The following is a 22994-nucleotide window of genomic DNA, read 5'->3' on the forward strand; positions in this document are numbered from 1 at the left end:
CTTACGATCAACTGGGAGTCTCCGTGTAACCAACTCTAGAATAACAACCCCAAAGCCTATATATAATGTATACATATTCTGCACTAAGTTTAACATCAAAATCTTCAGATTGTTTAAAAAATTGAACAAGCCAACAAGCTAAAATAGAAGGGTCTTCTTGCCTTAGGGTCTTCTAGGGGAACAATTGAGCCGAGCCAGCTGAACTTTGGTTTGAACTAAAATACCACTAGGCTCGAGAGTCAAAAACTCGAAAATGAATATATTTTTATAGGTATTTTTTTTATAATATAGGATATTCTTATATTAAATATATAGATATAAAAATATTTTTTCATAATATTTTTTATAATATGCGTATATATGTATGTATTAATTAAGCCAGGCTCATGAGCTTTTGAACCGAACATTTCATTGGTCGAGTTTGAGTTCAAATAACTAATTGAACTTACCTTGAGGTTTGAACTTGATTTAAGCTTGATTAGAATTAAACTCGAATCAAGCCTAAACTATTCGATTAAAGCTTGATTTGATTGCAGCCCTAGGGAATCGATTAAATCTTTTATCTATTGCTCTCTTTTTCAATTTTCTTAATTCTGCTCAATTCACTTCTCTTTGTTTTTTAGATCAAACCTATGCATATGTAGCATGAATCAGGCTTAGAGAGTTTGTGACCAATAAAGAGCCATTGGTAATGGTTTAAATCACTCTAGGAAATGTTTACACTTTATTCCTAATATAGTTGAAGGCTTACCAAAAGAGAAAAGAGTTGTTGAGTTTAAACAGTAAAAAGTTGGCCTTTTCTTCATGAAATAGTCAATTAGCAAGACTAAGTAGTCCATTGCTTCATCCTGTTAGAATTACGTAATCAATTATTAGGTCCAAGTAATCAATTACTACTCGCAAGAGATAATCTTTTTTCTCTTCTAGTTGATTACTACATTTTGGTAGTTGACTACTACTTGTAACTTAGTCTCTCTTGATAAACATAGTCAAATATCCTCATTCCATTAGTCGACTACTAGCTAGAACCAATGTTACACTAGGCTTGATTGTCACTGGTAGTCAACTACTAAATGACACCAGTCTCAACTATCACAGATAGTCGACTATTACCTTTTGGATAATTGATTATTGTTTTATGGGTAGTCGACTATTGACTATGTCCAACTTTAAAAAACTTAAGTAGGTGATTCCAAGGATTTGGGAGTTGACTCCTTAGGCTTCCACACAAAATTTTTTTAGTTAAGATGCATTTATTTTAAGTGTAATTTCAAATTTACATCGGTGGAAAATTTGATCCCGGTTTAGTGATCGATGGAAAATTGAACCGGGGTGTTTTGAAAATTTTCTCTCATGTTGTTTGGTTGTTTCAATGTAAAAGTGAAAGGTTTCCTGCTCCTTTGCTCTGAAACTCTCATTGTTCTCGATTTGGTAAAGTCTCTTGACACTAGTGGTTGTCACAAACAATGGCAGCAGTGGTGTGGTCCTGGGTGGAGAAAATGTCGTAGGAGCACACACGGAGGTCTTCTTGATGAGTAGTGACATGGTTGTAGATAGAAACAGACATTTCACCAGTGACGATCAGAGGAGGTCTTCTTGATGAGTAGTGACATGGTTGCAGATAGAACTAGACATTTCGCTAGTGACGATTAGAGGGGGTCCACTTCGCCAGTGACGAGTAGTAATGATCAGTGACAATCAGAGGAGGTCTTCTTGACGAGTAGTGACATGGTTGCAGATAGAACCAGACATTTCACCAGGCATTTTTCCAGTGACAAGCAGTGACGATTAGAGGTCTTCTCACAATCTCTTGTCTGAGGTTAGGAATATGTGTGGGCGAAATGAAGAAAGAGACCATTGGATGGTGAAGAAGATCGATGTAAACTTTTCATTGATTTTCAATGTATATATTGGCAAGAATGGACTTTTACATCAATTTACGAGGCAATATTAACACCTCTACCAAACACATGTAAAATTGAATCATGGTGTAAAGTTTACCCTGGTTCGATTTTTCACCTTAAACAAACGTGGCCTTAAGGTTAGTATAAGTTCTAGGAAAGCCTAGCCATCTTTTCTATCTTAACCATTAGTCTTTAAGATTGTGATGAACTGAGATAGGTCTGAATTAAGCCCATAGTAGTGCGTCTTGCAATTGATTATGAGCCCGTTTGGCGCATCCTTTTTGGAAGATCTTCTAGTAGCTCTGACAGTCAAAAGACACATTGAGATTTTGTATGAAGATCTGAGCAGCCTGAAGCTAGTTTGGTAGATATACGTCTTTTCGTGCGAAAATAAAATGCGAAAGACGCAAAAAACTTCATTTGGAGCTTCTCAAAATCAACCCAAAATGGACTTCTCGTGTCTTTTCGGCGCTCCGTCTTTTGACGACTAGATCTTCCATAAACCAAACAGGAATAGACTGAAAATTAGTGATCTCGGCTTGTAAATAACTGAAAGACCATATGGAAAGACATGCAAAATGGGCCCTACGTCAAATCCTAAAGAAATAAGACAAATTATAAACTCTAGAGTTTGATGTCTTCTTTTTCTTGTCCACGGTAGCATACTTCCTTTGCTTGGAGAAAGTTTAATCCATCATTTAATACAACTACTTCTTTGTGTGTCTCAGATCATCATTATTTTCATCAACTCTTTTAGGTTTATTTATAAAATTATTCCATACAGTTATATTAAATAACATTAGTATGTAGTCTCAATAAATTTGTTATCATCCAAACACATAAATCAACAATATCCTTCTATCCATAGTCATCATTTCATGTATATGGGATGTTCATGTTAAATATTCTACCCACCAAAGAGGAAATGGATGAACAAAAGATTCCAAAAATTAGGAAGATCTCTAACTGAATCGACTTGTTTTGATGATTGTCAAGCTGAAAATTAATGTAATTCTCTTTATTATCATCGTATTCACGTAACGTGGTCAGTTTGTTCAATGTACAAGTACGTATGTCTCGGTAAACATTTCGAGCTCCTCAACATCATTCTTATCTCCCTGAATGATTATAGCACTTGCGTTATTTGCTCTATGTTCGAACCTATAGTAGGGGAAGCAGCTAACCAATTGGGTGCACTAGAGCCACTGACATGTGAACATAAGTCGGAGCTAATTTCCTTGATAGGTAAAGGCCTGCCATATCATCATCATCATCACATGAGACTACAACAGTTAATTAATTAATGGTGGTTCAGTGGTATTTAAAAATCTGATTTTAAATTTTACATTCGACATAATTAAATCAAATTCGAATAATTTAAATATTTAATCGGTCGAATTTGGATATTCTTTTCATACCAAATAGTTAATTGGATTGTAATTCAGATATGACCTTATCCGATATAATATATAAAATTTTTATATAATTTATATATATATAATAATTAAGTTATATAAATAATTTATATATTTGTATATTTTATATCGATAAAACATTAATTTTATATATTTATTAATTAATCGAATTAGAATCGAATCGAATATTCAAATATTTAATCAGATTCGAATTCAGATATTAATTTTCAACATCCGTCGGATATCGAATCGAATTCGGATATCGGATTTTCTAATCGAGTTCAAATTCAAATATTGCCTTATTTGATTCGAATTTGATCCATTTACACCCATACAGGCTACCTGGCTAGTTGTGTAGCCCCTTGAAAAAAAAAAAGAAATAAACTTAGCCACATGGCATACTTATTGCTTATATGGAATATTGGGATCTTTGAAGGGTAAAATAAACATTAGCTTCTTTTTTTATCTTTTAACTAAAGGATCATTTGCTAAAAACATCCTTGTAGTTTCACTGACTAAAACCTACCTTATAATTTGTATTTTACTAAAACACTCTTATAATTTACAACCAATTTAATTAATCAATCTACTGTTAACAATCATTTGTGTTGCTATCAGAAAATGGTCATCTAACCAATTAAGCTAAGTGGAAAATGTTTAAGGACATGGGCCAATGGTTATTTATTAATAAAGTATACCTAGCACTTTATATCAAGCTTTTACAAGGAAGCAATATTTAGAATGTGTTTGGTTCGGAGGAATAGGGTCCGAAATCGGAATCATTCATTTCGAATCCAAATGTTTGGTTTGGCAGAATCAGAATAGAATGGGAATCCTTCGTATGGGGAATGGCCATTCCCGACCCCTCCCCAGGGAATGCGATTCTCGTTCCAGATATGAATATCTTTTTTTATTTTTTTGGACAAGAATGCCCTCCTCATTTTCGCCGAACAGGGAGAACTCCATTGCCATCTTCCATTGGGAAAGCCGAACAGAGAGCAGGGAACTATCACCATCTTCCATCGCCGAACAGAGGGCCGAACCTACCTCCGGCGAGGTAAGACCACTGCTAAACCATTATCCTCCTCTTCCTCATTCTTCCTTCTTTTTGTTTTTTCACTCTGACTGGTTTTATCATTTTCAGATCTGCTCCTACTCATTTTTGGGATCGATCTACTTCACTGCTACCATTAACGGTTTTTCACACCAGGCAATCGGTGAGGAATTTGGCATTTCCAAAAAAAAAATTAGCAATTTGGCATACAACAATAATACAGTACAATAAGCTTTCGTGTATGGTTTTCTTTCATTTTATCTTATATGCATATATTTTACATGTTAATGCATATTATTGAGAAATGCTCCATATTTCTGTCTTGTATAATGTTTGAGTAAGAATAGGGAGTTTATGTGTACAGGTGTATTCCTAGGTTCATTTAAGTTCTTGTCTTTGATTATTTCTTATGATTTGCAGTTTAAGGGAGTACAATCAGGAGTATAATGGTTGTTTTCAATTATATTTGAAAAGGAGTTTATATAATGGAAAGGGAGTGTACGCCTATCCTTTTTTTCAGACCTGTTTTCTTCAGCTTTATACTCTCTTCTATTTTTCCCTCTATTTTCTCATTTCTTTCTAACTAGATTACTGACCAAATCATGTAAAATATGTAAGATGTACAATATATGATTATATACATAGAAAAGACAAAAAAAAATATTTTCTTTAAAATTATTTGCATAGAAATGACCTATAAAGGTGAAGAAAACATTATTATATATGAATTCCATATTCGTTCTCTGAAAATGGCAAATTATTTGCATAGAAATGATCTATTTAGAAATTATTAACCGTGTGAAGTTCTAAATGTTTAATCCAAAACATGTCGATTGTGGAGTTTGTACATAATATGTTATGTGCATAATATATTGATAAAAAAAAAATAATACATGCATAATATGCAAGTATGCTAAAATGAAACAAATCTCTGAAGGCACAGTGACACCTTAATATGTTAAGATCCTACTCCTGCAACTAAGGGTGTATTGAAACCAAATTGAGAAACTAACCATGGATACTTATGAAGCTTACCATGCATAATTTGGGTCATCAGAGTCAGTGCACAATTCAAGCCCAAACTCATTCTGACCAGAGATACATGAATCATCTGAAGGTTTTTTCCAAATGACAGTATTTCCATCTACAACAATCAGCTCATAACACAACACCCTCGCTACAGCCTGCAGATCTCTCCATTCTTTACCTTGTTTAGGCCATTGTACAGGGGGGCCAGAGATGACCCGAAAATAATAATAATTAATAATTATTTTGTATGCGGAGTAATTTGAAGTATTTCTTCTTAATATACTTGAGAAATCTGGGTATAGCACTTGTCTGCATCACCATATTTGTCAAATATTGGTAGTTTGGTATCAGCATTCCCTTTGAAGCTTTCCTACTATTCATCTGTTCACCAAGGAAACAAATATTCTTTGCCATCCATGTATTAACAGAATCAATGGGAACTTTTAATCTCTTGGAATGAGGAATTTAGGGTCTAAGCTTGGGGGGATGATCCATAATAAAGTAATTTTCTGTAAAGTTGCTTAAAATAAACAATGATGTAGCTAGGTTTATAAAGGAAGGCCATTACCCAATTCTGGTCCCAGCTATCTGGGACCTTGGGAGGGGTGGGCTGGATATGGACCTACACTCTAGCATCTTTTGCATTAAGCGACCACTCTTGGGCTAGATCTCATGTTCTCTCACTCATGATATTACCATTCCACCAAGCAATTACCCCTAAGCTGTTAATAGATAATGATGTTAACTATGATTCAATAGTCAAATTATGGTACGAAGATAATGATGTGTGCATGCTGTCTTAAACTTGACTATTTGATATGTGTTAATTTTGTTTCACTCCAGACTGAGTATGAAATTTTACTAGAATTCTCTTACAATAAAACTCAGGAATTCAGGATTTAACAAGTACTTACGATTCAATCCACAGGAGAAGCAACAGAAAAAAGGAAAATTCTCAAATAAAGTGGTTTGTCTTTCCTTATTGTGGGTTGAACTCTTTGTATATGCAGCATAGGTAGTATACAATTTCACATGCTGTTGGTATTTGTCTTTCCTTATGACTTGTCTTTTGGTTTTCAGGACAGAAGCTTGCTTCAAGTTGTGCCCATGCAAGGTCCAAGCACCTTAGCATCTATACAGGTGAAACAGAACTCTGTCTAAATACTAACAAATAGAAGCACAATCTGCTCTTATTGCTCCCTTTTACAGGAAATGAAGGGGAAATACTATTATTTCCAGCATAGATAGTATACTATTCTTCTTTTCTTTTTTTGTCTTTCTTTTCATTTTTAAGTGAGTTCTGATAAGTTATTTCCAGCAACATCCAGCTGGTAGTGTAACATTTAAAAATTGTATTGCTTCCTTGACAGGTTATTGGAGGCTTGGTTATAGTTATAATGCTTCCTCTTGTGTCACTGACTACACAATCCGCTTCCTACGTGTTCACTCATTTTGAGATATCTGAGTCAACTGGGATAACAAGCAGTGTATATTGCAGTCATTCTATCTGTTCTTGTTAGTCAACTTGAGCATATGAGGTAACTTTGCCACAGTGTCCTCTGCAGACCTTCTATATGGAAATTGAGTAGAAATCTTGTGGGTGATAGATTCATCTGATATCTTCCTGCCAACATGTGAGCATTTTGCTTCTCCTGCATGTGGTACATAAAATACTGTCTTCCTAAGTTTAGCTAATAGCATATTATTATTATTTTTGGTAGAAAGCTAATAGCATATTAGAGTTTTGTAAACATTTACCATGATATTCATTAATAGAAAAAACACCAGTATTGTTGTTAAGAAGGGGGTTCCATCTCATTTTAAACAAGCTGTACTGCATTGATTTGATATCTCTGCATCTATTTCTTTTCTTTTTTTTTTTTTTTTTTTTTTTTTTTTTTTTTTGGGGGGGGGGGGTGTGTTTGCTATTAGTGCATCTGTATCTAGTGGTTCTTTTTAGGTCAGATGGTCTAAACAGTACTTGTATCTGTGAATTTATAATATAGTTGAGAAACCTAAACCTTTTCCATAATTTTGATTCTAAATTATGAAAAGTGTGGTTATGCTATTTTACAGGTTAGAGGACTATATCGAGGTGCAACTTCTTCTTTTATTGGAGTGGCAGTTGAAAGTTCAATTCTTTTTGGAATTTATTCCCAAACCAAAAAATCACTTCAGGTTTTTCTCTGTCATAGAGTGATTGAATATGCTGTTCAATTATTTTTTTCAACACCGAAACAAGTTGTTGCAGACTATAACCTCATTAGTTGATGTTGCATATATTTTTACTTACAAAAGTTAATTTTAATCCCTGGTTAATTAAACACTTGTACTATGTCTTATTTGTGAAGGGAGAACTGAATAGCAGTAAGCCACAACTTCAGTTTATCATTCCTTCAGCAGCTTGTGGTGGAGCTATAATCAGCTTAGGTGAATTGCTGCCCTCCTGTATTTCAATTGTCTGTTGGCCATATCTCTGCATGTGACACTGAGATCTTCCAGTGTAGGATGCAAGTTCAAGGGACTAATTCGCTTGTTGGTAAATGTGACAAATACAGTAGTCCTCTTGATTGTGCTGTTAAAACAATAAAGAGTGAGGGGGTAAGATAATATCTCTGTTTACTTTGAAACATGGAGAATGATGTGATTGGTACTTTGTCATCTATATTCTCAGCTTAAGGGTATATTTTGTGGAGATACTGCAACTTTATTGAAAGAATCTGTTGGAAATGTGATCTTCTTCAGCACTTATGAGTATACACGTTACTACATGTACATGCAAGTGAATTCTACTTCATCTGTCTATAGCCATCTGCCAAATATATTGATTGATGCAGGGATTGGTACAACCACTGGTGGGCTTGGTGGTGTTGCAGTAAGTACTTGACAACTTAATGCATATAAGAATCATATGAGACTGGATTTCACAATATTTGGTCTTCTTGACAGTACTGGTCCGTGGTTCTACCCTTTGATGTGGCAAAGACTGTTATTCAGACTGCACCCGATTCAACTTCTAGTAGAAATCCATTTCGCATACTGAGCTCGGTAATATGTAGTTCTTTTCCTCCCCCTGGAATCCTGGATGTTCAAACCACCTTATGGCACATTCTTATCAGGATTGTTTCTGTAGATATACAGGATGAAGGGAATTAAAGGATGCTACACTGGCATTGGTCCCACGTTAGCAAGAGCATTTCCTGCAAATGCTGCTGCATTGTTGCATGGGAGCTCACTGCCAAACTTTTAGGGATTAGGCTCGATTGAAGGCTTATTTGATGATAGTGACTTCCATTATGCTCCTGTCCTCATCCTAAGAGCAAACATGCACTTCTCCAATGGAAAATCATTCAAGTGGCATGGCAATTTTGTTTTAATGAGTTTTGTTCTTGTTTGATGCAATATTTATGTACTGTATTGAACTACCATGAATTTGTTCATGTTTTATTAGATTTAATTCATAAATCATAATTGCTAGTGAGGATGATTTGATTTTAAAGATGTCATCATATGGAAGTTCTTTATGACAGAACCGGTTTAATTACATGAATTCCCAATGTGTGTATATGTTGAAAATATATAATTAGTGGATGTTTTTGAGGTTGTTTTAACAGGGGCAGAATTGGAAACTTTGGCTGATTCCGTTTTCAGTTTCTAGTTGAACCAAACAGCATGAATTGGAATCCGATTCCGATTCCTGACTTAACCAAATAGATGCCAGGAATGTACCATTCCGATTTTAATTCCGAAGGATTTCGATTCCGATTCCAGCTGTAAACCAAACGGACCCTTAGTTTCTAAATCTACCACACAATGGTTTTAGCATAATGAAAAAGAAGAGAGAACAATGACATCTAGGTTCTTCATCTGTCACAATGTATTTTCCTTTTTGGAATAGAAAACAGAACTGACCAAATGGAGTGATTGCCAAGTTTTTTTAGGGGTATTTTAGTAAATGATCCTACAAAAACTATATGGGGTGTTTTAATAAATGGCCTAAGTTCCAAAAGTTCCAAAACTACAAAAGACCACAATTGTGACATCACGCTGTGCACCCCAACACTTCCTGTCCAAGGTGGATAGGAAAAAGCAGTGTTTTCAAAACAACAGGACTGGATCGGTTGGTTAGACCGGAAAAACTGAGGACCAGTCACCCCAAAACTGCTTTTTAGTCAAAAACCATTGATTTGGTCAGTGAACCGCTGACCTGGGCAGTCTAACCGTCGATCAAGACAATGGTTTTTGACCATTTTTTATTTATTTTTTTAAGTTTTTAATTTTTTTTGTCAAATCTGATCATCTATTTGGACTGGACAGTCGGACCATTCAACCCAGGATCCGAACCTCAAAATGGTTCCCTGTCTGGTACAGTTTTAAAAACCTTGGAAAAAAGTTTTTCTCGTACCAGTGGATCATCAATATGAACTCTGCTATGCTTTTGCCAATATAATAGGATAGGTAACGAGATTTAATTTATTGCAAGTAAAAACTATACACAATCTGCAAGCATTGAAATCTAGCCTTACATTGAGAACATTTCTTCAATGTAAAAGGGGTCATGCTGGGCCAGGCCAGCACAGAACGATCCGCGTGTGACCTACGCAAAGTGTGGGCACCATGCCGATCTATGGGCTGTGCTTCCCTCCCTTGGGGTATTTTGGGGGGTTGACCTTGCATGCCCCACAGCCCGAACCTGTGCTATGCCATGCCATGCCGTAGGTTGGGTTGGTCCGTGGACTGAGCCTTAGGTCAGGATGGACCGTGGATTGGGACAAAGCTATTTATTTAAAAAAAATTGAAAAAAAAATCTTAAAATTTTTATTTTATATGAATTTTGATATATATAATTGTTTATTTTATTAATATATTATATACTATTATATAATTATTATTTATATATATATCTCAACATGCTGACATGCAAGCGGCACAGCCCGCTCGATCATACCATGTCGGCCCAACCCGTAAACCTAAAACCCTAAGTCTGGCACGGCCCATGAATCATCGTGCTGGGCTGTGCCGGCTTGATTTACACCTTTACACATATCGAATATATTCTCAACATGCGATTGGATGTTATGCCTATAGAGTTTTAATTTGTAACAAGTTCGGGCTCCTCCATTCGCATTGTAAGATTCTTTGCCATGTATCTACTATCTAGTAGAAAAACAGTCTTGTGATAGGGCAAGGAACCAGCTCTGCCCTATATTAATTGGTTCTTATACAGGCACACTCTTCACTCTTACCCACCTTGGGCTTGGTGTTTAGAACCCCAGCATTCAAATGGTGTTTATCCAACTTTTGAGTGAAGAGTCCTTTGTCCTTTTGAGTCTAGCTGGTTATAACGGTGGACTTAATATCTCAAACAGTTAGGGATGACTCCCAAAATTAAGTCAGCTGGGAGACTTTCAAAATGGGCTCCTCACATACTCCAAGTCGAATAATCGATCTGTCAAAAACTTAGAATTTAATTTAGAAAGTGATCAGACAAGGGCTAGTTTGGCCAGTTGTAGGAAGAGTAGTTGATTAGAAATTAGGGATTTTAATAATTATCCGATTATCTATGCTCATCAGCTAATATAATGGGGTCTGTGTTTGTAATTTTGGGCTTGGCTGTGTTCTGCTGGGTAATTTACTAATTCAACTCAACTCAAAAGGTAGTTTAATCAATTCAGATCCTACCTACTCTTCCAGCTGCCTTTGGCTATTAGGGGCGTTCTTTTTTCAGATTTTGAGAGGGGGGAAAGTTGGTCAATGGGATTTTAGTTTTCATTGACCAAGAACATCATGTTCTTTTTTCATATTTATGTAGGGATTAAGGAAAGTTTATTATTTTCTTGGGTATCACTTACCCATCTCCTAGGTGGGCAAATAACTTTTCCACCGGGAAAGTTATCAACACTTAAATGGGATAAAAATGCCCTTTTTAATAATTAATTTTTATGGTTAAAATGATCATTGTTTTATTTACATGAAAAATAAAAGAACATGGATAAATACAATTATCCGAGTAAATGTTTCCCAAAAAAAATTTACCCAAATAAATAACTTACCAAACAACGGACAAGACTTTAGGGCTGGCTACTTTCCCAGGTCTAGCTTAACGGGGGCCACCAATTCTGAGTAGCCAATATTGCCAGTAGGTCAAGGTCAGCACTCAGATGTAGCCAAAGGCAGATGGGAGAGTAAGTAGGATCTGAATTGGTCAAACTACCTTTGGAGTTGAGTTGAATTAGTGAATTACCCAGAGCCAAGCTCAAAACTATTGCCTCAAAACAATAGAGGCTGACAAATTTCATTTATTCTCTAGTGCTTATTGTTTTATCAACTTCAAATCATCCACTCAGGTCCTTATAAACACCTTTTATCAATTTCACGCTAACGTTTGATAACGTTGTTTCTTCTCCATTATTCATTTATTCTTCTTTTTTTCCTAAAATGTGATCATGATGTCGTATTTCAATGTATTCTTCATGGATCGACTCTACAGCTTTACAGGTATTGAGCTCGCCGACTCAGATTTGAATCCCAAGTGTCCTTGATAGTGTGAGAAAATTTCCTCGACCCAAAAGTTTTGGTGAATCTATTTTGACACATTCACCTGAGATCTTGATGGGTTAAAGTGTTTTAGATATCATAGAAAATTAGAAATTTATATTTTCAGTTTTAAAACTCGAACCAGAGGCTGGACCGTTTTTACCTCCAGGTTGGAATCACCGGTTTGATCATCACTTGACCATCAGGGTTGAACAGGTCAGACTGTGCCATGATATCATTAATTCTATATATAGTTAAATACATACATATATATTCATATGAAAATACATTTTATTAATAAATAATGTATAATTATATTTTATTTGTAATATAAGTATTATTTTATATTTTTATTCAGTTTTTAATTTTTAATATATAAAAAATGATAAAAATTGTGATTTGAGGCAAGGGGGGGGGATTCATAAAAATAGTGGGCAAGATATCTACAGGTTATAGCCATCCCAAGCTTGCATACATATTTAATGTGCAACTTATGACCTGGTCATCAGGTCGAATAAGTAAATGGTTCAACTGCCCGAATCAGATGGTTTTGACCAATTCTCAAATGACAGGAGAACCAAACCTAGACAATTCAAATGGTTCGACCAACTAAGTCAACATTGGTGGGTGAAAACACTAGTTATTTCGAAGTAAGCCTTTAATAAAATTTACTGTTTCGGATTCCCCATGGTCCTATGAACTTATTCTGAAAATCCTTTAAAAGCAGAGGTTGTAGATGGATGTTTATGAGCACAAGTTGTTCCCAAAAGCATCCATGGTTAACAAAAGTTTGCTGAAATTTCATTTTCATGGAAAGTCCACCTTTTTATTAAATCAATTAAGAGACCAACAAAGCCGTTGTCGAAAATCTGTTTCTTCGTCATTAGACATCTGAGTCACCTTACATGTAAATATCCTATTGGGAATTGGGATTTGGGAGTCCTCCATCTCTAACACATTCAATTCATAGAAGAAATCACGACTGTTGAACATCCCTTTCCTAGTATTTTTCTTTCATTGGTAATACAAGCTCACGTGGAGTAAGTCAAGCATAAATTTTTAGATTTAGGTGCCGTTAGGCAAGTCCTTTTTAAAAGATCTTTCAGAAGATTTGACAGTCAAAAAACATAACGAATTGTTACATAATGATCTTGGCAGTTCAAAAATTGTTTAATTGAAGACATGTTTTTTTACATGAAGACGAAATGAAAAAAGATGAAAAGATCATTTCCCAACCAAATGGAAAAAGACCAAAACATGAACTATAAAAAATACATCCCAAACAAGGCCTTAATCATGTAAGGCATATGAAGCAGTCAAGCAGAGAGACCCACATTTGAGTAATATTATATATTTTCTCAAAAAAAGTAAATGAAGGAAGCAAGACAATAATGTCAGGGTCAGCTGTCACCGGACCTCATTGGAGTGACATTCCTAGCCAAACTCTAGCCTCCTTTATTACAGATATAAGCACTTAATTATCTTATTCGTGGAGAGGGAATGCAAGATTTAGCTGGTTTCATTTGTCTTTTTTTATCTCTACAGTGTTGGCATTTAGCAAATCATGGGTGCTTCACTCTATTGTTAAATAATCCAATCAATTGATTTGCCTATTTGGTTTTATAAATCATGAGGATTGAATTGAAGCTTAAGGAACCTCTGTGACAACGTCCACTGACTGTTGCTTTGAAGAGATCCACACAACCTCCACCTGTTATTATGCGGCAGACTGCTCCACCCATGTGATTCTAACTTTGTTTTGTCCCTTGATTAGATGAGAAGTGATGGGTGGGACTGTGTAGAGACACAATTAATCCCAGGTAATTTCGTGGTTAGGTTCGATTAGCCATTGACTGTTTTGTGGTTGGAAAAGGTGTGGTTCATCTCATAACACATTACACTAACATGGTATGTTTCTGCAGATTGTAGTGTGATGGATTCTAGGATGAGGCAAAAAATGATATGTTGTGCATTGCGGTGTATTTTTAATAGAATATGTTAATTGTGACACAGTAAGATAAATTGATATTAATACCAATTCATGCATCAATATCGTATATGTTATATATGAGTCACATTTTACAGTTAATCAAAGAAAATCATAAAGTCATCAATGTCTCATGCTGCATGGTTTTAAAAAACGACTAGAAACGAATCATTCTGACCACTAGTTTCTGGGTTTGATGATTTGATCATCCAGTTCGAACAGATAGTCTGTTCTAACAAAAAAATAAAAAAATAATTAAAAATAAAAAATGGTCAAAAGTTATTAAATGGATTGACAATTCAACTACCTAAGCTAACAGGTCATTTACTGATTCAACGGTTTTTAGTCAGAGATCGAATTTGAAGTAAAACAGAACCAATTACCTAAATGGTTCCCAGACTAAATGATCCGACCGTCGGAATCAACAACAGTTTGAAAACCATGGTCTCATCTATTCCATCCCAAAACAGGTTGCGATGAATATCTAGTACCTAGCACATTACCGAACACGGCCTACACTTACCAGTTGGCTATCATGCATTGGGGAGTGTTGACCGAGAGGGAGTGGTGAGCTTTACTTTGCTCCATTGATATGCCAAGTGGATCCTATAAAACCAAACCCAAAAGATATTGCAATTTGTAAATTGTAACCACTCCCTCATGTGTAAGGCCAGCTAAGGAGGACTTTCTATCCATACAAATTACAATATAAAAAGTTTCTGGTCCTTTCACTATCTCCCAGTATTGATTTAGAAAGGTCTAATAATATTTGTCCGAGTGGAACTCATGAAGATGGCAGTTGGTACCTCACTTTAATTATTTTTTAGAGAAGCAAAAGCGGGGCAGGTAGGATAAGGATATGATACAAGTTTATTTAATTTTTGTCCTTTTATTATTATTATTATTATTATTTCCCTCGTTATATTTAAATTATGGATTCACGCACCAATCCAACTTTTATTAGTCATTCTGTATTTAACATCTTTTCTCAAATTGCTACTGGGACCTTAAATATATGCACCCAAGCTTGACACTGATATAAAGTCTCTGGACCCATGTTAGGTTTATCCGAGTAATCAAGTGCACATTGTCAAATGTCACCCTATACAAGCTACAAATACAATTACAACTCATACATATATACCTTCCATGCTAATTAATTGATACCTTTGTTTAATTTTCTCAAGCCCCAGGAGCATTAAAAAAACGAAAATTAAGAATAGGAGTTGTGAAGTACATATGTGAAAGGATGAGAGATTCATCATATGGATGATCGAACCCTACAGGAAGGTAAGGCGAAATTTCAAAAATTTCTCTCTCTCCCATGTGGAAATCATATTTCCTATTTTAGAAAAATGTATTTTCAATGATCAATCTTGAACCTAAATCGGACCAGATCTGAAACCAAAAAGGTAGGAGAGGGATATACTTGATACAGAGTAGCAGTAACTCCCAACGAAGGTATTCACACCCAAGGAGATTACCAAAGACTGCTCCCACTAAAAATGACACAACGTAGGGTGGAGCAGAATCAGCAGGATGGCTCTTCAGCAAGAACCTGATACTTCACCAAGAATCTGATGGAGGGCGAGTGAGCACGACTTCATATCACCTTTTCTGCCAAAAGATGACATCAAGAACCCTTCTTGATCACTCCTACAGGTGGAGATCGAACTGGCAATGGCGGCAATAGCAAGAGAAGGCAAGAGCAGAAGATGGCGTCAGTCCAATTGTATGTTGTCTTCTCTCTTGAATCAGTAATCTGATGGATAAATTGGGGTTCGCCCTCCTCTTCTATTTATAGCCTTAAAGAGAAATTCTCCTAATCCCATTATGAGTTTCCTAATCCAAATCTTGTATTTGGATCTGAACTCTCTTTAAGAGATAAGGATAATCCCTTATCTTATCTGCAAATAAAGATCAGCCCTCCTAATCTAATTAGTAGTTTCCTGATCCAAATCTTTATTTGGATCTGGACTCTCTGAGTGGATAGGGACAATCCCTTATCCTATCTGTTGATCCAAATCCCAGAACCACCCCTCTTTAATTAATCTAATTAAACCAGTTCGAATTGGGCTTTAGGCCCATTAAGTCTGTGTGCTCACTTATCCTCCAGACTGCTGCCCAGTTGGATATCCTTGTATGGCATGGGACCCAAACATTGATCTACACATCAGCCACATGGGTTCAGCCCAACATCTGTTACAAGGCCTGGCCGAATTCACTGTAGGAGACAGTGAACCCTTGAGTCCATCACCATGGGCTCTTAATGGGCCCAACATTTACACTAAATGGTCCTTGGGTCAAGCCACCTTATAAAAACACAAAGATTGTGGGCAGATGCAAGATTAGCTCATCAGGTATTACCCTCAATGGTCTTACACTTAACCTCTCAGCCCATAATGATCAAACACTGCCCGACAAGAGAGGACATCTCCCTCGGCTGCAAGGTACAGTGTTGCACTCTCTACTCACATGGATCCCGGGAATTAAAACCTTTTGCAAACATTTTGAAACCATAATATATATATGTATATATCTCTATATAAATATATTTTGCAAAACAAATTTCAACGGTTGAAATCGGTTGCCGGTAGCTTTGGTTTCCATCAAAGAGAGTGCATCCCTGATCATTCACTTTGTCCGACAAAGGGGATGATTCTGTCACTATGATCACCCACTCAAATGAATTCTCGAACTCTCCCAACATACCCAGGTTTTGACCCCCTCTAAGGATCTCACTGATTGGTATATCAAAGACAACCCAATACGACACCTAGTGTAGTATCATAATCGAGTCTAGGGGTCAGGTGTAACATTCCAGTTTTGCCCATCTATCTCCAACGTCCAGGGCAATACTGGAATTCTGGTCTATTTTAGGGTTTCAAGAAAACCCACACTGCATGTACCTCAGGTCTCACCCTGGTAGCTGAGATAAGCCACCCCAACCAACTTGGTGACACATCAGTGTCAGCCTTGGCAGGATAAATCTCCCCAGATCTATCCAATGGCTGTGAAGATTCTAAACTAACACGAGTCTCATAAGTGTCCAGTTTAAGGGTATTACACAGAAATACATCATAATAACATGAATCAAATATGTACTTTATTCATTTACATTAAATGTTATAAGGTACATCATTCTGATTGGAGCTAAGGGCATACACTGTCTTATAGCTCCCACTTGCACTTAAGTCCAATCGGGTACAAGCCGGAGTCCCAGACTTTCCACATGTTTCTCAATCACTTTCTGTGTTAGTTGCTTAGTCAATGGGTTTGCTACATTTTCCGCTGATTATACCTTCTAAATTAGGACGTCCCCTCTTCCAATTATCTCCCGCAATACGTGGTACTTCCTCTCGATGTGCTTTGACTTCGAGTGGGCTTGTGGCTCCTTAGCTTGAGCCATAGCTACAGTGTTGTCACACAACAATGGAATGGGTGATGTGCTGGATGGAACTAATCCCAATTCATGAATGAACTTCTTCATCCAAACGACTTCTTTGGTAGCTTCACTTGCGGCCATGTATTCGGCTTCGGTTGTGGAATCCGTCGTGAACCCCTGTTTGTTACTTTTCCAGAAAATAGCACATGATCCTATTGTGAAAACATATCTAGATGTAGACTTTCTATCATCTGGATCTGACTAGAAGTCGACATTAGTATACCCCTGGATTTGTAGTGAACTACCATCGAGTACCAGACAAAACTCTTTTGTCCTTCGAAGGTACTTAAGTATGTTTTTCACAACAGTCTAATGCTCCTGCCCTGGGTTTTACTGGAATCTTCTTACCACACTCACTGCCTAAGCGATGTCAGGACGAGTGCACAGCATGACATACATGATGCTCCCTACGGCTAAGGCATAAGAAATGTTCTTCATGCCCTCAATCTCTTCGGGAGTCTTGGGAGACATTTTCTTGCAGAGAGTAACTCCATGCCTGAAAGGAACATTTGCTTTCTTGGAGTTCTCCATGCTGTATATCTTGACTATCTTGTCAATGTAAGCAAATTGTGATAATCCTATTATCCTCTTCGATCTATCTCTATAGATCTATCTCCAAGATCTTTCATGGAGAATTGCTGTGAAAGCCATACTTTCATCGTAATCAACATTCTTACATCATTCTTAATGAGTAGAATGCCATCTACATACAGAACCAGGAACATAACCTTATCCCCACTGGACTTCCTGTAAACACAGGGCTCATCCGGATTTTACTCAAAGTCAAACTTTTTGACGGTAGTCAAACCGGATGTTCCAAACCTTAGAAGCTTGCTTAAGTCCATATATGGATTGATTTAATTTACATACCATGTATTCCTGACCCGCAGCTATAAAATCTTGCGGTTGCTGCATATAGATATTTTCACTAAGATCTTCATTCAGGAACGCAGTTTTGACATCCATTTGCCAAATCTCGTAATCATGGTACGCTGCTATAGGTAACAGGATCCTAATGGATTTAAGCATGACCACCGGCGAAAAGGTTTCCTCATAATCGATTCCCTCTTTCTAAGTGTACCCTTTCGCCACAAGATGAGCCTTGTAGGTCTCAACCTTACCATCAGAGCCCTTCTTGTAGATCCATTTGCAACCAATTGCTTTTACCCTATGGGGCGGATCTACCAGAGTCCAGACTCCATTGGTCTCCATTGAGTCCATCTCAACTCTCATGGCATATACCCACTTCAAGGAATCTATGTCCAACATAGCTTTCGTATAAGTCACGGGATCCTCCTCACTTGTCGTGGCTTCCACCAAGTAACTATCCTGGTCATAGCCAAAACAAACCGGAGGCCTGGAAACCCGGGTAGATCTTCTAGGTTGGTCATTACCTGGATCTTGTTGGACATCTCCCACTACCCCTGAGCTCTCCTCATCAAAAACAACTTCTTGACGATGATTGTTCAAGATTTAATCATCCTCCAAAAAATGGGCATTTCGACTATAGAACACCTTCTGTTCTCCTGGGTCATAGAATAGGTAACCCACAGAGCCTTTGGGGTAGCCTACGAATAGGCAACGACTGGTCTTGGATTCCAATTTGTCCGCACTCGTTCTTTTAACATGTGCCGGACAACCCCAAATCTTCAAGTGTCTCACACTTGGTTTCTTATCGGTCCAAAGCTCATAGGGAGTCTTCGAAACTGATTTGGTTGGAACCCAGTTCAGCACGTATGTCATATTCTCCAATGCATAATCCCAAAAGGATGTTGGTAACTCTGAGTGTACGAGAAGTGATCGGACCATATCCAATAAAGTCCGGTTCCTCCTCTCTGACACACCGTTTAGTTGTGGTGTAGCAAGAGGAGTTAACTGTGATACTATCCCATTGACTTTTAAGTAGTCCCTGAATTCGTCAGAGAGATACTCGCCACCTCGATCCGATCGAAATGTCTTAATTTCTCTCCCTAACTGTTTCTCGACATCTTGTCTAAACTCTCTGAACTTTTCAAAGGATTCAGACTTGTGTCTCATTAGGTACACGTAAGCATACCGAAAGTAATCATCGGTGAATGTTATAAATTAAACGTGCTGATTACATGTTCTAACACTCATGGGACCACATACATCAATAATTATAAGGTCAAGCGTGCCTGTACATCTTTCAAGCTTACCGTTAAATGGTTATTTCGTCATTTTACTCTGAAGGTAAGGTTCACAGGTTGAAAGATCTTTTACAGTTAGAAAATCCAAAGGACCATCATTTACCAACCTTGTGATACGATCTATGTTAATGTGGTCAAGTCGGAAATGCCACAGGCATGTGGGATTAACTGTATCACAGGCTCTTTTTTGGGGGATATCATCCGACAAAGTTTCAATTATGTTAGTTTTTAGAGAAGGATGGAGAACATAGAGACCATTCTCAAGTTCTCCGTATGCGAGGAATTTGTTATTTCTTTTAATAGTAATCGTATTACTAAAGAAAACAAAATATCCATCTGAACACAGTTTTGAAATAAAAATTAGATTTCTTCTTAAATTCTGTACATAAACACAATCTTTTAGTACAAGAGTTCCTTCTCTGAAAATTAACTCTACAGTTCCTATAGTTGTAGTTGCAACACTTGCAGAAGTCCCCAAGTAAAGAGTTACTTCGCCGTTACTTAGTCTTCTGTTTATCCTGAACCCCTGCAGTGAGTTACACGCATGAGTCGAAGCCCCAGAGTCAATACACCAGGAAGCAGAAGTTACCAACGAATTGTTTCTATGACACAGGATTTGAAATTACCTTATCTCTTGGATTCTAAGTACTGAGGACAGTTCCTCTTCTAGTGGTCGGCCTGCTTGCAGAAGTGACAAGCATATGATGCTTTGTCCTTCCTCTACCTCTTGAACTTAGTAGCTTTCTTCTGAGGCTTTTTCTTAGCCTTCCTCTTCTTCTTGATCGATTTGCTGGCTTCAACAAGCATGGCAATGGGTTCATCCTTCTTAATCAGTTCCTCGGCCCTCTGCAATATATTGTTGAGTTCCTGGATGCTAACATTTAGCTTGTTCATGTTATAGTTCATGATGAACTGATTGAAGGAAGGAGACAAAGAATTTAGGCTGGTGTCCACCATTGTGACATGGTCAAGTCTGGATCAAAGAGCCTCAAGTTTATTGATGTAATCCATCATCTTAAGACAATGGTCATGAACCTGTTGGTTCTTGGAAATCTGCGCGGTCATGAACTGCTTCAAAACCTTCTACCGAGTAGAACAATTTTGCTCTTCGTACATCGTCCTTAGACTGTCTAGGATATCCTTGGACAATTCGATCTGATCAAACTGTTGTTGTATCAGATTGTCTAAGGATGTTATGATATAGCAGTGGGCTAGGGAATTTTTCTCTTCCCATTCCTAGTAGTCCCTCCTACGGGCCTCAGAAGCCCTGTAACCCGGATGCTTCGGGGTAGGATTTTTAGCTACTTTGTCCAGTTTTTTTTTTTTTTTATGTTAGGACCAGCATAAGATTACGGTACCAGTCAACATAGTTAGGGCCCTTAAATTTGTTGTCATCCAACAATTTTGCGAATTGCTCGTTTGCCATTTCTGATAAAAAGCAAATATTAGTCCACAACCTTATTTGATTCATGTTATCTACATAGATATGGCTTTTAATCTATGTTCCATTTCCATTTGTTCATTTCTGAGATTTCCCTCCTATCTTAGTGACGAAGACTGCGATTTATGTCTCTAGAAATGTGGGAAATCACATAGGGTGCATGGAGCCAACTGTACCTTTCTATGAAGGATTATATCCACTCATCTTATGAGCTTTCCCTTTGGCCTCCATCAGACAAGGTTCGTTGCCATTTTAGGTTAAACCTTTCTATCCAGTGAGTGCTCACCCATCATGTTCGTGAATGCCAAGGTACCGTGAGAGAGTCTTCCATTTTAGGATAGGCCCCTCCCACATCGGTCTATGATGCCCCTATCATCTCATGAAACAATCCAATAGATCCAGTAGCAAATTGATAGCTCAATTTTATGGTGTGTTTCCTCATTACTGAATGACCCATCTTCATGCTAATGATGGAAGGCCTTTAGAGAGTTCATCATATGAATCTCCCTATCACATGCATTCATATTTTAGCGGAGGGAACAAAATTATTACGCCCTAGTTTAATTTAGGTCAAACCAAAGTGGCTCCCACTGACTTTCATAAAGCCAGATTTCGATGGGCCCTAAACGGATAGGGTTCCGCACGGTTCCTCTTGGGGAAGAAGCTGGTGTGGGGCCCACCATGAAGGGATATCATCCAATAATCTTAAGGATACCATGGCAATGATGTGCATTCAACCATAGTGTGCGCAAGAGCCACTATCGTATCAACATGGGCCAAGTACTTATGCCCATGAACGTTGCACATCACACATCCATACATCACATGCAGGAACAAAATTGATCCAATCAATTAATATCTGTAAAATCCATTATTAAAGCCCATAATAATCCATAATATTACTGAGTAATATTATTTAGGTGTATGGGCGGAATTGCAAAGAGCAGTTCCACTCATATAGCTTTTATGCAGCTAATGGGCTAAATTAGTTTTAACACATTAAAACTAGGTTTTACAGGTGTGGGCTGAATTGCATCTTGCAATTAACCATCAACCCCTAGACCCAAGAATGAAAAATTAGGGCTGATAACAGCCCCCATCGAACCACAGATTCGGTCCAACCAGTTTGATCCAATCTGGTTCGAATGGGTCTAGGGTTTGATTTTTAATTCAAGATTTAATTCAAGATTATGATCTGAAATTAAATTACTGATAAAAGACATTCAAGAATCAGTACAGGGGCTGTTTGTAGATATGCTACCCTGCAAAACAGATGTTAGTTCGCAGTTTGCAGTTTCTCATACTGCAAATGGCAGATAGTCGAACCCTAATCTGCGAAACTCCTTCCTTCTGCGCAATCAGCTTCGAAATTGAATGGAATAAAATAGAAAACCCTAATTTCTATTAATGTTACATCAAATCGAATTCCTATACATTCAGTCTAAAAATTAAAAAATATTAATTACAGACAAGAATGTAAAAGAACTACAAAACGCAGATTTCTTGCGTCAATCAAGAATACGATCTCCACCGTACGAACAACCCGTAAATCAAGATAAATATAAAGAACAATTCTAAATATATATAAGATTTAAAAAGATTTAATTTCAGATCAATCACCCTTAATTTGGGAATAGATTTCCCAGAAAATCATTAATCTACGCAAATCGGGTAGGACGCCTTCTACCCATTTGTGCAGTTTCAGATCTGGCCAATTTCGGTTCAAGATTTGAACATGGCTTTGATACCACTGAAGGGATGAAAGATCTATCATATGGATGACCGAACCCTACAGGAAGGTAGGGCGAAATTTCAAAAATTTCTCTCCCATGTGGGAATCACATTTCCTATTTTAGAAAACTGCATTTTCAAGGACCAATCTTGAACCTAAACCGAACCAGATCTGAAACCAAAAAGGTAGGAGAGGGATATACCTGATACGGAGTAACAATAACTCCCAACGAAGGTGTTCACGCCCAAGGAGATTACCAAAGACTGCTCCCACTAAAGATGA

At 37.2% G+C, this 22994-nt stretch overlaps 1 protein-coding gene and 1 pseudogene across 15 annotated transcripts; both read left to right on the top strand.

The window, feature by feature from the left end:
• The first annotated feature begins 4082 nt into the window (after positions 1 to 4082).
• LOC104585681 (uncharacterized) lies at positions 4083 to 8045 on the top strand. Of its 14 annotated transcripts, none has more exons than XR_016080303.1 (9): positions 4084 to 4376; positions 4464 to 4536; positions 6331 to 6366; positions 6483 to 6542; positions 6773 to 6889; positions 6956 to 7036; positions 7479 to 7580; positions 7754 to 7832; positions 7905 to 8043. XR_016080303.1 is itself a non-coding variant. In XM_088894527.1 (7 exons), exons 1-6 carry the CDS (start codon positions 4168 to 4170, stop codon positions 6989 to 6991), a joined length of 534 nt encoding a protein of 177 aa, XP_088750653.1. In that variant the 5' UTR covers positions 4090 to 4167; the 3' UTR covers positions 6992 to 7036; positions 7479 to 7834. The 14 variants fall into 14 exon arrangements, 1 of the variants encoding a protein (XP_088750653.1); XR_016080300.1 differs by having other exon boundaries at positions 4089 to 4376; positions 6331 to 6369; positions 6956 to 7063; XR_016080301.1 differs by having other exon boundaries at positions 4090 to 4376; positions 6331 to 6369; positions 7910 to 8045.
• LOC109115917 (mitochondrial arginine transporter BAC1-like) lies at positions 7450 to 8947 on the top strand (annotated as a pseudogene). The gene is made up of 5 exons (XR_016082690.1): positions 7450 to 7497; positions 7833 to 8003; positions 8077 to 8277; positions 8352 to 8450; positions 8536 to 8947. The product of XR_016082690.1 is annotated as a mitochondrial arginine transporter BAC1-like (transcript).
• The last annotated feature ends 14047 nt before the right edge of the window (positions 8948 to 22994 follow it).

Source organism: Nelumbo nucifera, chromosome 1 (genome assembly GCF_055504915.1).
Source record: "Nelumbo nucifera cultivar China Antique chromosome 1, China Antique-T2T, whole genome shotgun sequence".
NCBI classification, from domain to species: domain Eukaryota; kingdom Viridiplantae; phylum Streptophyta; class Magnoliopsida; order Proteales; family Nelumbonaceae; genus Nelumbo; species Nelumbo nucifera.

What these genes read in the sequence shown, in the direction of transcription:
- LOC104585681 (XM_088894527.1), top strand. Translation starts at nt 4,168, where the DNA reads ATGGCCATTCCCGACCCCTCCCCAGGGAATGCGATTCTCGTTCCAGAT. An exon ending in GAAAATTCTCAAATAAAGTG is followed by an intron (nt 6,370 to 6,482) that starts GTTTGTCTTTCC and finishes TTTGGTTTTCAG; the next exon opens with GACAGAAGCTTGCTTCAAGT. An exon ending in GCACCTTAGCATCTATACAG is followed by an intron (nt 6,543 to 6,772) that starts GTGAAACAGAAC and finishes CTTCCTTGACAG; the next exon opens with GTTATTGGAGGCTTGGTTAT.